At 28.5% G+C, this 16,220-nt stretch overlaps 1 protein-coding gene and 1 non-coding gene across 2 annotated transcripts; both read left to right on the plus strand.

The window, feature by feature from the left end:
* The first annotated feature begins 233 nt into the window (after positions 1-233).
* Positions 234-4,193, plus strand: LOC103313153 (uncharacterized). The gene is made up of 2 exons (XR_010333580.1): positions 234-3,660; positions 3,746-4,193. It is a non-coding gene; the product is annotated as an uncharacterized LOC103313153 (transcript).
* Positions 4,194-7,156: 2,963 nt separating this feature from the next.
* On the plus strand, positions 7,157-12,144 carry LOC655470 (uncharacterized protein). Its single transcript, XM_962014.4, has 3 exons — positions 7,157-7,691; positions 7,742-7,956; positions 11,382-12,144. The coding sequence occupies exons 1-3, from the start codon at positions 7,272-7,274 to the stop codon at positions 12,025-12,027; spliced, it is 1,281 nt and encodes a 426-aa protein (XP_967107.1). The 5' UTR covers positions 7,157-7,271; the 3' UTR covers positions 12,028-12,144.
* The last annotated feature ends 4,076 nt before the right edge of the window (positions 12,145-16,220 follow it).

Genomic DNA, 16,220 nt, shown 5'->3' on the forward strand with positions numbered 1-16,220 from the left:
AAATGTAGTGGGTAAAATTAGAATACTAGGTACTTCTCTGAAATTATTATTTAACAATGATTCATATTTAGATTCAGAACTATTAATGTTACAAATTGGTCCAGAGATCACAATATGCATAACATGTGTGACATCGACACTAATCCCCTAACCACTTATTCATGACGTCAGAAATAGTGAAACACTTCCTGTGACGTTACCTACCATTATAGTTGTAAATGCTTCTGATTTATGTACTACATGTCACCAATAAAAAAATACGCGCAGTGCTTTATAGCTTTGGCAGATATTTGGAGATTTCCCCCAATCTATTTTTTAATACATCAGCGTGTCAGGCGGTTGTTGTGGTTTAAATAATAACACATATTTGTGGTTAAAAATACTATTAAATTTTATTTATAAAACTCCATAAATGGATAAAATAGACTAGTTTACGTCAGATTTTGTTTTATACATGAATTACTAAAATTAGTGTGGTTTTTGGTTTTATTTACTGTATTGGACTATTATTGGGAAAAAATTATTATATCAAACTATGAATAACTGGACAAGAAATGTATTTTGCAAAAGGGAAAACGTTAAATGTTGTATAAAAAGTCTTAATAATAGATGATATTTCGGAGGGGGTGCCATTTTTTAACCCGTATAATTTTTCAACATTTTTAGCAATTCTTGTAATAACATTAGTTCTACAGTAAAAATTCATAAATTCATGATTTTCTCTTAAATATAGACAGGGAGAAAGTTAAACATAAAAAAATCCAGATCCATTATTTCACTTATAAAATAAAATAAAAACACGTCTACTTCCTATTCATTTTCAAATTTACCTTTTTTATTTTTATCAAAGTGATTTTTGCACACATTTTTTTTTGGTACTTACAATTAATATTTCCTGATGGTAAGCTGTTTTTTCCTACTTTTAACAAATTGATATTTATTATATCTTTATTTATTGGTACTAAAATTAATGAAAATGCAATAATTACTAACGTTTAACGTAGCAACTTTTTTTCTGAACATCTTGGTGTCGTGAATGAAATAAAACAAACACATTTAACATATTGCTTTTTTTATTTGTTTCACTTGATTCAGCTTATTTTTGAGCGAAATGTCTTTAAAAATAAGTCGAAAAACCATATACAATTTGCTTGAAAAATAGTAAAATTAGTTATTTTTATATTTCTCAAAGAAGCACAAACTTGCTCGGAGTCACATTCTCAGTTTCCTGAGAAAAACAGAGTGAAAATTTATTCAATTCAGACGAATAACATCATTATTTTTCCTTTTCCGAAAGTTTTAAAAACTTTCCAAACCAAATTTCACCACGTTTTGGAGTAAAATCTGATTTTTTTTCCCGAGATTGGACTAAAAGAGACCGTAAAATCACTAGTTTAAATCCAAGATTGTATTATTTTTGTTTTTTTTTGGTTACGTCTTTCGGCCAGAAACGCAATTATTTTGCAAAATTTCGTTAAAAATAGATCGAAAAAACTCTTCGAGTCTTGTTGAGATAAACTGTGTGTTTTTTTCCGAAAAATTTACCTGAAATTAGATAAGAATTCACCGAATTAGATCGAAATTGATGTCATTTTATTTATGTAACGACTAATTTATTTTGCAAGATTTTGTCAAAACACATTTCAAAATTACATAATAAAAAATTACATTTTTGATCAAAATTTCCTCATAATATGCCGAAAAGTCACAATTCGTTTGTTCTTTTGTTGATTAAGTCGGAAATTCATTTTTGCTTTTTTTGTGTTTAGCACGTTTTTCAGCGAAGAATCAACAAAATTAGGCCGAAATAAATTGTAATTTATGCTTTTATCGAGTGTTTAACACAATAATATGTTTTCTTTCGAAAATTTTCGCTGAAATTGGCTTAAATATCTTCAAATTTGATTGAAATTGATATTAATTTCACCGTATATCAGTCGGTTTGGTTCGTTTTTGAACCTGAATCTGATTTATTTTGTAAAAACTTGTCAAAACGCTCCTCAAAATCACGAAATCCCCCGATTTTATTTTTTTTTTTTTTTGGGAGAAGAATAAACTGAAAAAAATTATTGAAAAGCAAGTTTTTTCATCTGATTTTGTCAAAACTGGTAAATAACATTTCTCACTTTTTGCGATGATTATTTCGAAACCGAAACGAAAAAAAAGGTCAAAGAATTTAATTTTGTTCATTAATTCGAAATGGTATTGTAAACAAAATGAAAAAATCCGTGTTTTGCTTTGTTATACGGTAAATTTTAATGGCACATTAAAATTTGTTTTGCATCAACCGAATAATTAATTAAATTTCTAAACAAACTAAGAAATTTATTTATTTTTAATTAAAACAATCAGTTATGTCATCTAATATTAACATAACCACTTATTTATTGATACCACAAAGAATAATTTATAATTATAACACTATTCGTTTTAAATAAGAAATTCCATACATAAATAAATCAAAAAAAAATGGGAAAATCAAAACGCAGATTTATAAGTTGTGTGTCTAGAAACGGTAGAAATGTCTAGCACATGTATGTTTAAGCTTTAATTTACTCTAAAATGTACTAATGAATAAGATAAAGAAGAGGTCAACATCATTCCTATGAAAAATATTATTAGAACATAAACTATTTTTCTATTTTTAACAATTCCCTTAAAGTTCCTTCAAGCAAAGCAAAAGTATTTGTTCCATGCTTTTTTAGCACTTCTGGGATTAAACGCCTCCCTAGTATCTTATGCAAGCACAAGTTACTTTTTCGGCTGAATTTGTAATTTTTTATTCAAATTTATTCTCTTGACATTTTTTTCAGGGGCTGTGTTAATTACACAATTATAAACGTTTCAGAATTTTTTGAAAGAAAAAAATGTTACTCCAAAATGTGAGAGTTTTACCAGCAAGACCAAAATAATAATTTCACTTATTTAAAGGCCATTTAAATCGGTAAATAGTTGACTCGTTACTACTTTTTCAATTACCAATAATAGGCATATGATTCATTATGTTTAAAGTAATTGTTCTCGGAACGGAGGAAACAGGAAAATGTGTAAATCCAGTAACTAATTTTATTAACAAATCTAAAGATTAAATTATTGCAAGCAGAAACAGGTTTAGGTTGTGTCGATGTTCTGGGCTAAATTCTTCAAGATACGATTTTACATAATTTTGCACAATTGGTTTTCTTGATATAATCTGGAATGGCCAATGTAAAAAATATGAAGACAAAACATGACAATCACAAATTTGCTTTTTGCATATTAAATGACTGACCTACCGCAAGTACGTTTGTAATAAATTGCATATACGCGGGAGAAAATTGTAACGTGGTCTTCCCCAATGCTGTTAGTCATCAATGGGTCGCGAACTGTATATATTGAAAAAATCGCTCTTAGCATTCATTCACACTCAGAAACTTAACCGCAGAAGTTCATTAAAACAAATTTCGGGCCAATCATTATTTAAGAATGAATCGTCTTACATTCAGTGTTGCAATTATTATAAGTGTCGTTAGTGTTACTACCGGTTCCCCAGGGAAAAAATTAAATATGTTCCATAAACATTTTGCCGCCGTTGATAAGTTCAAATGCAAGGACCCACAACCTCGAGCTATTGCTATTTCCGAATTTCTAAACAAGAGCATAATTAGCGAAGCAAATTTGGTGAGTATTTGTGACACAATTTTTATTAAGTAAAGAGTTTTAACACGAAATATTTACAAAAACAAAATTAACAATATTTTTTCAGATGATTTCTCCAGATATTACAGTACTTCATAGATGTGGACAGGCGGGATGTTGTCACAAAAACAAAACGTGTCAAGCACATAAGACTGAAACCGTCACATTGGTTTTCCTAATTAACAAAAAAAGAAGTCATAAAGAATATATCGACGTTACGGCACAAAATCACACAGAGTGTGAATGCCAACCTCTCGTGAATAATCCTAAATAAGTTTACAGAAATGTTTTATTTATTTTGTATTTATTTTGTTTTGTTAGTCATACGAAGCCAAGCTGTGATATTACCTATCATAAGTATTTAAAAACACTGTTAATTTATAGATTTTCTTACATATCTCGACTGGACAATATAAACGTATAAGTCTGTGTAATAAGTAAAAACTATGCAAAATAAATAGTTAAGATTATTTTGTGAATTGCTGTTTATTTGTAATAAAGAGAATAAAAGATGATTTATTGTTTTAATACATTCATAACAGGAAAACTCCTGTTATTTATTTAGTTTTTTAATAGGGCACCTATTTTATTTTCATTCTTATTGGTTTCAAATAACTCCATTGTTCACTAGCCTTTTTTCGGGTCTTTGTATTGTTGAAAAAAATTTAAAAATCGAGTGTGTGTGACTCAAAAACCAACGGGAAACTCCCTAATTAATTCGCTTCTCTATGTGAATTGAGTAACGGTCGCGAAAATCGCCCAAACATACGTAACTCGTTTGACTTGATACTAAAATGATAAAAGTAGGTAACTTTTGTGGAGAACGGAGGGGAAAACCCGTCATCACAACGAGAAAATTCACTCTCGGTTCTTACCCATTCTCCAGCCAACGTTCATCAAAATTTCTACATTGACATTTTCATCTTTTTGTAGTCATAAAACGAGATCATTTACCAGTAATTAACAAAAAAAGTAATGAAATTTAAATTTTTTATTTAAATAATACTTCGGAAAATACTTAACTTTAGTTAATTCCGGGTTAAGTGTCGTTGATAAATTGTTATCGGCAATGAAAATTGCCATACTTTCTCTATTACCTAAAAAATTATTGTATAAAGAAAATGAAAGCGTTTCGAAAATACGTATATTCACAGATATTCACATTTTTTTTCACGGAAGAAATTTTTTAATTTTCATTTCGACAAATTTTAAGAAAATCGGACTTAAATATTAAAAGTGGGATTTTTTGGTTATTTCAGGCTCTTTTTTCAACTGTAAGTATTTCAAATACCGTCAATCCAAATTTAGATTATTAGTAATAAACTCAACTATAATTTTATGCAGTAAAACTCAAAAGTATTTCAGAAAAAGTAAGATGTAATACAGTTTATAGCAATTAAAAAGTTAATTAATAATCCCAAAATGTCATAATCTACATTGCCAAGGATGCTTTCATAAATCCATATAATTCAATCTGCATTACCTACAGTTTCTAATATACAATTCAAAATATGTCTTTTAAAAAACAGATTACTACTTTAAAATTATATTTTATTGCTCTCTCATTATCAGAAATACCCTTCACCATTTTTTAAATACAGCTGAATATATATGTAGCTGAATTTTATTTTTGTAATTGTAAAGTCTTTGCCTTTACGACCAAAATCATGAAGTTATTTGCATTTTCAAATATCAGGAAAACAAATTTAGCTTTTCAGTCTTTGAGTGTCTTGTTTTTTTACTCAGTATCTAATGTTTCAATTTATAATTTTTTAGTTTTTTGTGTTTTTAGTTTTTCAGCGTTCCTTTGTCATTGTTCGAACTTTTCATTTGAAAATATGCATACTCTAATTCTATGTTAAATTTTTTAAATTCTAAACAATTTTTATATCTTATAAAATTTTTATATTAGCCTTGATTTTGGACTAAAAAATTATTTACGTAGAGGTGTCAAAATTGCAGTGTTCGCCTGTTGTTAATTTTGATTTTAAAAATTTATTTATTTTATTTTGTAATTTGTAATTTTTGTAATTGTAATTTTTAATTTTTCCAAACCGACAGTGTAGATTTTAATTAGTTCTATGGAAGTTCTGCTTTTCTAGGATTCTTAGGTTTTGTGTATTCAATTTAAAAAAAATGTGTTTTTGTCAAAAAAATCAAATTGTTTCCAAAACTAAGCAGAATCGATCATTTTATTCGAATCTAAGAGAGACCGGCCCTAAATGAGTAACTGACCAATAAAAATATAAAAATTACCTTCCATTTTTGTGTTTACTTATTTTGTAAATGTCGGCTAAACCATCTGAAATTTCGCTGTTTTCAAAGAAAATTTTCATTTACACTTGAGTTCAAACATCCTTGTTAAATTGTGGAACGATTTGTTTTTGATAAAGATTGATTCTCGCAATTAGTTCACAAGTTTTTCAGCAAAAACTCAATTGTTCCGCAAGATTCCCTCACAAAACTCAAAAAGGTATCAAATTAGGTCAAAAATCTTTATATATTTTTAGTTATTAACTTGAGCATTTGAAATTTAGGAGTTTTGTTTTAGTTTAGACAATTTAATGGTCTTCGAGAAACAAAAACAAAAAATTAGGAGTTCTTTTAACTTTTTCATGTTATTCAACTTTTAACAAATTTCTTATTTTTTATGTTCTTGGGAATCTAGTCTTTCAATCTCATAGTTTATCTCATATTCGTTTCCAAAATTTTTCAGTTTTTTCTTGCTACACTGACTTATAATTTGAGTTTTCCAATTTCTTAATGTACTTGCAGTACTATAGTTTTTTAATTTATCACTCTTTCACTCCCTTAGATCTACAGAAATTTAATTTTTTTGTACACCAGTTTTTAATTTTTTTAGCTTCTCAGTCTCTAAGTGTTGGTTTTTTTATTCAGAATGTCATGTTGCAATTTATTAGTGTTACTCTTCTTCTGAAAATTTTGCAAAGCATTATTTGACTCAAGCCACTTTGAAAAATGATTTACTGAAATTTTATTATGTAAATTTTTGTAAAATGTACTGAAGGAGTTGTAGAAAAATTGTTATGTGAGAAACTACAAAAAATTCTGAAAATAAAAATGCTAAAAGAATGTGACAATGCAGAGTGCCTGATTTTGGAAACTAATATGAATATGTATTTCCATCCAGTGAGTTTATTTTCTAAGTTGAAATAAATTCTTACGGAAAAACAAACTAATGTTACAATAGCAAATTAATTTGTTTATAGCTTTTTTGTGTAATAGATAATTTTAAGTTTTTAACAAAACGTATTTCGTGTTGTTTGCAAATTGTATGTACATGTATGTACATACAAGCAACCTTTTTGGACACCTAAATGAAGTTTTTATTTTTTAAAAACCGGTCTCTACTGATATGTTATCATATTTATCACAACTTCCTTTGCATTTAATTTGCCTAGATTGAGACAGGTAATTCTCAGGCATTATTCAGGTTTGATCAATAATCAAATTATTACAGAGTCTCCATGACATTGATAACACCCCAAATATTTTGTCAATATTATGTTCACAGTTGTCAGTAGTGTAGTTTAAAATTAATCAAATCGGTTCAGTTTCTTGCAAAACTTAACATGTCAGTGGTAACGTACGAAAAACCCATTCAACACATTGGATTAGCCGACTGGCACGCCAAACAGTGGCAAAACCAACAAACCAATGACACCCGAAGAACGGACGCCTTTAATTTACGACACGAGTCGAGACAATTACGAAATGAGACTAATATTCGGACCGAATGGGACACTTACCACAACAATGTGCGTCTAGCTGATCGCATTACAGAGCTTGATAGGTGGAGAGATGTTCTAACTTGTTGTTTAGAACGAGTCGATAAAGAAATCCTCTCTCTAAAAGACGAGAAATTTTCCACCGAAAGGGAACTTGATGCTCTTGGAATACCTCTCGGAGTTGTTGCCGAGTGCATTTCGATGAGAGACTGCAGACAAGGAGCGGAGTTAACGTACGACGATGGAGACACTGAGCTTAAAAGAGTGATTTTTTGGAAAAAATCACCAATCTTTTCTCAAATCAAATGTTTCAGGAGTTGTGTGTGGTCGAAGGAGTGAAAAAGCTTCTAATAGAGCGATGCCAAGCCGCTTGGGAAAAACTGAACAAGCTGGAGGAAGTTCGATTCAAGTTAAATTTGGAATTAAATGACAAGACAGAGGCTATTGAAATTGATAAGGACCAACTGACTTTGGACAAAAATTGTGCCAACATAAGCTTTAAAACGGATCCGCTACGAATTGTTAAAAAGTATGTACCACTAATATTTTTGTAGTAGGTCAGTCAAGGAACACAAAAAAGGAAAAAAGAAAAAATGTGGTATGTATTGCATCATTTGCGATGCAAAAACATTTTTGTTTAAAGGTATTTTCTTCAAATGAATTAAGCGATTTAAATTGTTTTTTCTATTATGTAAGATTTTCTCGAAACAAGCCAAAAATTTGCCAAACTTTGGTTTAAATTGTTTTATTTCAGCCAATTCTAAGTGATGTTAGCTATTTTATGAAGTAAAAAGTCACTTATTTCAAGAGATGAAAATAAATAAATTAACAATTTTGAGTTTTTCTTCACTTATTTAAATGATTTCAGCAGATCTTGGTCAATTTTTATCAAATTTAGTTCATTCTGTGGTTTTGTTTCAAAAAATTGTATAAAAATCGTCGAATTAGGTTTCAGTTACCTTATTTCAAGCAGTTTTAAGAGTTTTTTGAGGTGATACAGTGAAACCTTCCTTAATGGACATCTCCGAATAACGGACATCTTTTCACAACGGACATTTTTGTAGGAAAACCTATATTAATTAATTATTAGCGGACACCTCTCCACAACGGACAATTTAATATTCCCCATTGGTGTCCGTTGTTGAGAGGTTTTATGTATTAAATGGTTTTTTGATCATCTAACTACCTTCTTAGTTCCCGAAATGTCTATAAGAAAAAAAAATGGCCCGAAAACTAAAAAAATTGGAAATTAGTTAAAAAGAAATCGTTAAACAATTAAATGATAAGATAATTACTCAAATACACGAAATACGCGAATTACTAGAATCAGCAAGCGCTCAAAAATAGATAATTAGCTGTATTGAAAAGTGATACAAGTTGTTTTAAATATAGTTCTATTTTCTTTTCATTTTTGGTAAACTATAAAATTTTAAATCGACCATATTTTTAACATCTAACATCATAGACATATTTTTGACCTAAATTTTTGGTTATCGTAATCTTGATATTTTTTTTCTTGTCAAATAACAGATTAGTAAATAAAAATTTAATTTTATTTGGATTAATTACTTTCTTAAATGTGTCTGATTGCCACTAAGCTTTGCTCAAAGATAAATAATTAACTAGTGAAAAGTCCTACAAGTCGTTTTAGATCTGTTTTTTTTTATTTTTGATAGAATGAAAAAAATGTAAATCGACAGTATTTCGTCTAATATTTTTAAAACTATTAATCTTATAACAAAAATGAGAACAGATTTAGAATTCTCAGATAATTTTACATAAAACAGGCACACTTTTGACCTAAATTTGCTTATCAATTGTACTCTTGTCAATTTTTTTTATTGGCAGATAAGTTATTTTGACTAAATTGCCGCAAAATTTTGATCAGGAAAGGATACTAATTGACTAATAAAAAGTGCAATAAATTGTTTTAGACAGATCAGTATTTGTTTTTTATTTTCTAGTAGAATAGAAAAATTTAAATCGACCGTATTTCATCTAATATTTCCAAAACTACTCATCTTTCAATAAAAATGAAGATAGATTTAAAATCTTCAGATAATTTTACGTCAAATGGGCATACTTTTGACCAAAAATTGATTCATTTGAAGTATTTGCAGAATTGTGATCTTAACTGCCACAAAATTTTGGACAGATTTGGAATTCTCAGATAATTCTACTAAAATAGGCATACTTTTGACCTAAATTTGCTTATCAATTGTTCTCTTGTCGATTTTTTTTATTGGCAGATAAGTTATTTTGACTCAATTGCCGCAAAGTTTTGATCAGGAAAAGATACAAATTGTCTAATAAAAAGTGCTATAAGTTGTTTTAGACAGATTTATTTGTTTTTTAATTTCTGGCAGAATAGAAAAATTTTAATCGACCGTATATTTCGTCTAATGTTTCCAAAACTACTAATCTTTTAATAATCCTCAGGTAATTTCACGTCAAATGGGCATACTTTTGACCAAAATTTTTGATTATGGTAATTTTGATGATTTTTTTTTATTGGTGGATAAGTGAACAAAAATTTTGACGAAGTTGATTCATTTGAAGTATTTGCAGAATTGTGATCTCAACTGCCACAAGATTGTGCGCAGAAATAGATAATCAACTAGTAAAAAGTGCCAAGTCGGTTTAGATCAGTTTATATTTACTTTTTTTTTAATTTCTGGTAGAATGTAAAAATTGAAATCGACCGTATCTTGTCTTGTATCTCAAAAATCTACGAATCTTATAATAAAAATGAGGACAGATTTGGAATCCTCAGACAATTTTACGTTAAATAGTGTCTTACCTTTGACATATTTTTTGAATCTGAATGATTTTTTTTAGCAGGTTAATAAAAATTCTGTTGTTCTATTCGAACTATTTGCACAATTTTTACTCGAGAAATAGCTAATTAACTTACAAGTCGTTTTAGATCAATTTATATTCTTTTATATTCTCATTTAATTTTTGGTAAACTGAAAACCACTATTTTTTGCCCAATATCTCTAAAACTAAGAATTTTAGAACAAAGGCAGATTTGGAATCTTTAGATAATTCTGTGTAAAAAATGGCAAACTTTTGACTAAAATTTCCAATTATATTGATTTTAATGATTTTTCATTAGTAATTAGGTAAATAAAATTTTTGGATAAGTCGTTTTTTCCGATTTGAACGATAAATTGTGACTCAATTACCGAAAAATATGCTAATAAATACGAAAGTGCTACAATTCGTTTTAGATCAACTTTTTAATTTTCTTATTTACTTTTGGTAAGTTAAAAAAATTAAAATCGACTGTATTTTGTCTAATAAGTTAATAAATAATAACTCCTAAACTACAAAACCCAGAACAAAAATGAAGACAGAAGCGTTCTATAATTTCACGTCAAATAGGGATGCCTACTTTTAATTTCCCTTTAATAAGGAGAAAATTACAGGTCAAAAATGAACTTTTTGTGACCTGATTCTTTAGATTTAGCTCGATTTATAAGTGATAACCGCTTTTTGTTAAAAAATTATTTTTGCATGTTTCAGATTTTCAAAAGTTTTAAAAAATTTATTTTTCTCAAGAAATTTGGCTTAAAAAAGTGTAAGGGTGTAGTGTCGATTTAATGTTACAATAGGCAAAACGATTGCTTTTTATTGAGCTAACGAACAAAAACTATTTTAAATACAAAAAACTAAAAACACTATCTTTTAGGAAATTGTATTCGTTTTTATTTTGTTCATCAGGCCTTTTGCTCTAACACGTACCGATTTAAACCAAAAACTATAAAAGCTCCATTATATTTTAATTCCTTGTTAAAAGCTAACAACGCCAATGAACCAAACAGATTGCTTCAATTTGGTCACGTGATCAGTTAATCACGCATTTAAGTGCGGATTAAAGTAATGACTTTTGTTTCATTCTAAAACTTAGCTGTATAATTTTAATTTAGTTAATAATAATAATAATTTTAGTTCCATACCGTATGAAGCCTGGCTGGAACATTCCCGCTTCATCAAAGAACTAGCAGACAACGAACTTGCAGACACTCACAAGCTCCGAGAGGCTCTGTTTGTGGTGAGAGAACGAGCTCGAAATGATTTGAGAGCTCAAAGAGACCGAGTGGACTTCACTCTTCGCAAAAGAATCTACGAAACGCAAAAAGCTCGCAACGAACTTGAATGGCAACAATTCAAAATGCGAGAGGAAATGGATAAGCTCCTCAAAGAGATTAAAACACTCGAAGATGCGTTATTGGCAAAAACCGACGCTTTAAAATTATGTGAAACTCGTCTAGAAAATAGAGCTTACCGTCCTGGTTTTGAACTTGCCAGAGATGAGACTGAAACAGGTCTGAAAAATGAAGTTACGCAACTGAGGCAAACTAGAAATGATCTCATAAATAAAATTAACTGTGCTAAAGCCACGTATAATGCTTTGGAGAACCAGCAAGTTATTATTGATACTGATTTGGAGAACAAGAGCCATTCGTTAATGACTGATATTAGGTGTCTTGATATGAGGATTCGGTTGAGGACTGGGGAGTTTGCAGGTCCTGGAACTGACACTGATAGAAATATTCAGTTGACGAGGATGGAACAAGAAATACCTCCGACGTAAACTTTAAATAAACGACCTCAGGATTACTAAATTACAAGTGGTTCCACGTAGTCTTTTTAGTAACAGTTATTTGGTGTACTTGTAATGTGTTTTGGCAATAAACTTTTTTATCAACGATCTTGCTTTTGATTTCATTTAATAATTATTATTGTGCTGGTTACTTTTATTTTTATTATATTTTTTAACCATTTAATTAATTTTTTTCAGGATATTTTTTATTAGTCTTTTCATCAGGGACACGAGACAAGAGAACAACGGAGAAATAAAAAGTGTTAATTTTTTGGAGAGAAAGAGCAAGGGTGGCCTTTGGTTACCTTACCACCTTCACCAAGGTTTTTATAATTTGCGTTAACCCTTTTTAAACGAGTTTAAAATATGAACATAGGTACAAAAAAATGATCCACTGTTTCATTTTCTGTTCGAAACTCAAAAAAGGATAGTAGTTTTTTTTAAAAAGGGTGTGCAATTCGTAATTCTTTTTTAAATCCCAGTTTATTTGAACAGAAAAATTAAGTTAGTATGAACTTTATGTGCAACTTAACTTGTTTACATCATTTGGGAATATCTTTGAAATGTTTTTCGTAAATACCATGCGATTATTTGAATTTATAAGTAGGCGATTTTATGTCTTTGTAATTGATAAACTAGTACAAACTGAGGAAAAAAGTGTAATCAAATTGAATATTACTGTTCAAAACATAATTGGCCTTTTCATCCAAATTAAAAAATTGATAAAGATGTTCCAGCGCATCCACCAAAATGAACGTTGTTTAAATTATAAAGTTCGGCTTGTTTCCAACTTTTCAGTATAATTTTTTTTATTCAATTTTGACATTATAAAGTGACATTATTGATTCCATAGTAACACGCATAAGTAGTGATTTATTCACTAGTGAATTAAAACGGTTTTAATTCACTAATTATTCCACTATCGATTTAAATAACTTTAATGAATACCAACAAATACTTTTATTTAAAATAAATGTTACAATTATTACAAATAATTAAAATTAAAATTATTACAAATTTTGCAGCAAATATTCATCATCTGAAGCAGTGTCTAAAAACTTTTCCATTTCTTTGAAGCTGAAGACTTTAGATTTCTTCGGTCTGTGTCCTACAGAGTGTTGTTTTAAGAAAGCATATACCTGATGAAATCTACAACAATTATTTATTAGTTCAAAACTTATTATAAACAATATAATCCTCACAAACCTGCTTATATCGATATTTTCTTTAACAGATAACATTTTCTTCAGTTGGGAATAATACGCCCACAATGACAAATATTTTGCATTTTTAGATCGTTCAGAAATATAAGCCAAAATTATTCTCTCGTCTATTCCCTTTGCATCCTTCCGCTTCCTCCATTCACAAAAATTTGAATATTCTTTTTCGTATAATTGTTTAGATTTTGCTGGCACCATTTTATTTATAGCTTCTGAAGCTTCTTGAATGACCAATTCAGGCACGAAAACCTGGTTTTCCTCTTTAAAATCGCTGATTCTAGCCATTTTTTCCATACGCGTTACAATTCTCGCACTTTTGCAAATAAATAAACAACTCGTTGTTATGGAAATTTGATTCGCATATGATATGATTTGTATAGACCGAACGGTTAATTTTAACATTTTCTTGCATTTTTTGGTAAATTTTGGTCAAAATTGAATAAAAAAATATATAGGACACGTGAATTAAACCTATTAATTTGCTCGAAGAATTAATCCACTCGCTTGCGCTCGTGGTATTAAATTTTCTTCTCGCAAATAAACAATGGTTTAATTCACTTATTGTATAATATTTATGATTTTCATATTTGGTTTATTGCAGGTTGGATGTCACATAATACATTAGTCTTAAATGCGCTAGTTTTATTTTTTTAGCAAGCCATAAGAAAGCAGTATACTGTTTTGTAACAATTTGTAACAACTTTATCATTGTAAAATTCTAACACATAATACGCAATATTACTACAAAATATTTGGCTGTATCCATAATTTTTAGCGACCCTGTATAAAAAAATTATCAAAACTGAAAAAAGTAGTAGTTTTTTTAAAAGGTTGTGTAACAGGTAATTCTTAAATATTTTTTTGAGTATCTAAATACCTTCTTATAAGAAAACTAAATGAAATTGGAGAGCTCTGGTTAAAAAGAAATCGGTAAACAATTAAATGATAAGATAATTACTGAAATACGCGAATTACTGGAGTCAGCAATAGCTCAAAAATAGATAATTAGCTGCATTGAAAAGTGATATAAGTTGTTTTAAATATAATTCCATTTTCTTTTCATTTTTGGTAAATTGGAAAATTTTAAATCGAGCATATTTTGTCTAATGTCTCCAAAACTACGAACCTTAATACAAAAATGAAGAAAGATTTTAAATCTTTTGACAATTTAACATTATAGACATATTTTTGACCTAAATTTTTTGTTACTGTAATGTGTTTTTTTTCTTGTCAAATAACAGAAAAATAAATAAAAATTTAGTTCTATTAAGATTAATTACTTGCACAAATGTGACTGATTGCCACTAAGCTTTGCTCAAAGATAAATAATTAACTAGTGAAAAGTCCTACAAGTCGTTTTTTTATTTTTGGTTGAATGAAAAAATGTAAATCGACAGTATTTCATCTAATATTTTTAAAACTATTAATCTTATAACAAAAACGAGAACAGATTTGGAATTCTCAGATAATTTTACATAAAACAGGCACACTTTTGACCTAAATTTGCTTATCATTTGTACTCTTGTCGATTTTTTTTATTTGCAGATAAGTTATTTTGACTAAATTGCCGCAAAATTTTGATCAGGAAAGGTTACAAATTGACTAATAAAAGGTGCAATAAGTTGTTTTAGACAGATCAGTATTTATTTGTTTTTTAATTTCTAGTAGAACAAAAAAATTTAAATCGACCGTATTTCGTCCAATATTTCCAAAACTACTAATCTTTTAAAAAAACTTTTCAGTCTTATTTTTTTGATTTTCATGTATGGTTTATTGCAGGTTGAATGGCACATAATACATTTGTCTCAAATGACCGTAAATGCTGTAGTTTTATTTTTTATAAGTCATAAGAAAGCAGTATAATGTTTTAAATTTGTGACAACTTTATTAATGTAAAATTCTAACACATATTACGCAATATTACTACAAAATAATTGGCTGATTTCATAATTTTTAGCGACCCTGTATAAAAAAATTATTCATTGTTTCATTTTCTGTTCAAAACTGAAAAAAGTAGTAGTTTTTTTTAAAAAAGGTCTTCTAACAGGTAATTCTTAAATGATTTTCTGAGTATCTAAATACCTTCTTAGTTCCTGAAATGTCTAATATAAGAAAACTAAATGAAATTGGAGAACTCTGGTCAAAAAGAAATCGGTAAACAATTAAATGATAAGATAATTACTGAAATACGCGAATTACTGGAGTCAGCAATAGCTCAAAAATAGATAATTAGCTGCATTAAAAAGTGATATAAGTTGTTTTAAATATAGTTCTATTTTCTTTTCATTTTTGGTGAATTAGAAAATTTTAAATCGAGCATATTTTGTCTAATGTCTCCAAAACTACGAACTTTAATACACAAATGAAGAATGATTTTTAATCTTTTGACAATTTAACGTTATAGACATATTGTTGACCTAAATTTTTTGTTACTGTAATCTTGATGTGTTTTGTTTCTTGTCAAATAACAGAAAAATAAATAAAAATTTAGTTTTATTAAAATTAATTACTTGCACAAATGTGACTCGATTGCCACTAAGCTTTACTCAAAGATAAATAATTAACTAGTGAAAAGTCCTACAAGTCGTTTTTTTATTTTTGGTAGAATGAAAAAATGTAAATCGACAGTATTTCATCTAATATTTTGAAAACTATTAAACTTATAACAAAAATGAGAACAGATTTGGAATTCTTAGATAATTTTACATAAAACAGGCACACTTATGGCCTAAATTTGCTTATCAATTGTACTCTTGTCGATTTTTTTTATTTGCAGATAAGTTATTTTGACTAAATTGCCGCAAAATTTTGATCAGGAAAAGATACTAATTGACTAATAAAAAGTGCAATAAGTTGTTCCAGACAGATCAGTATTTATTTGTTTTGTAATTTCTAGTAGAACAGAAAAATTTAAATCGACCGTATTTCGTCTAATATTTCCAAAACTACTAATCTTTTAATAAA

The sequence above is a fragment of the Tribolium castaneum genome, chromosome 1 (genome assembly GCF_031307605.1).
Source record: "Tribolium castaneum strain GA2 chromosome 1, icTriCast1.1, whole genome shotgun sequence".
Taxonomy (NCBI): Eukaryota; Metazoa; Arthropoda; class Insecta; order Coleoptera; family Tenebrionidae; genus Tribolium; species Tribolium castaneum.

Excerpts from the sequence above, each read along its gene's own strand:
- LOC655470 (XM_962014.4), top strand. The coding sequence starts at position 7,272 with ATGTCAGTGGTAACGTACGAAAAACCCATTCAACACATTGGATTAGCC. Across the intron at positions 7,692-7,741 it reads GAGACACTGAGCTTAAAAGA|GAGTTGTGTGTGGTCGAAGG; the intron begins GTGATTTTTTGG and ends CAAATGTTTCAG. Across the intron at positions 7,957-11,381 it reads CCGCTACGAATTGTTAAAAA|TTCCATACCGTATGAAGCCT; the intron begins GTATGTACCACT and ends TAATAATTTTAG.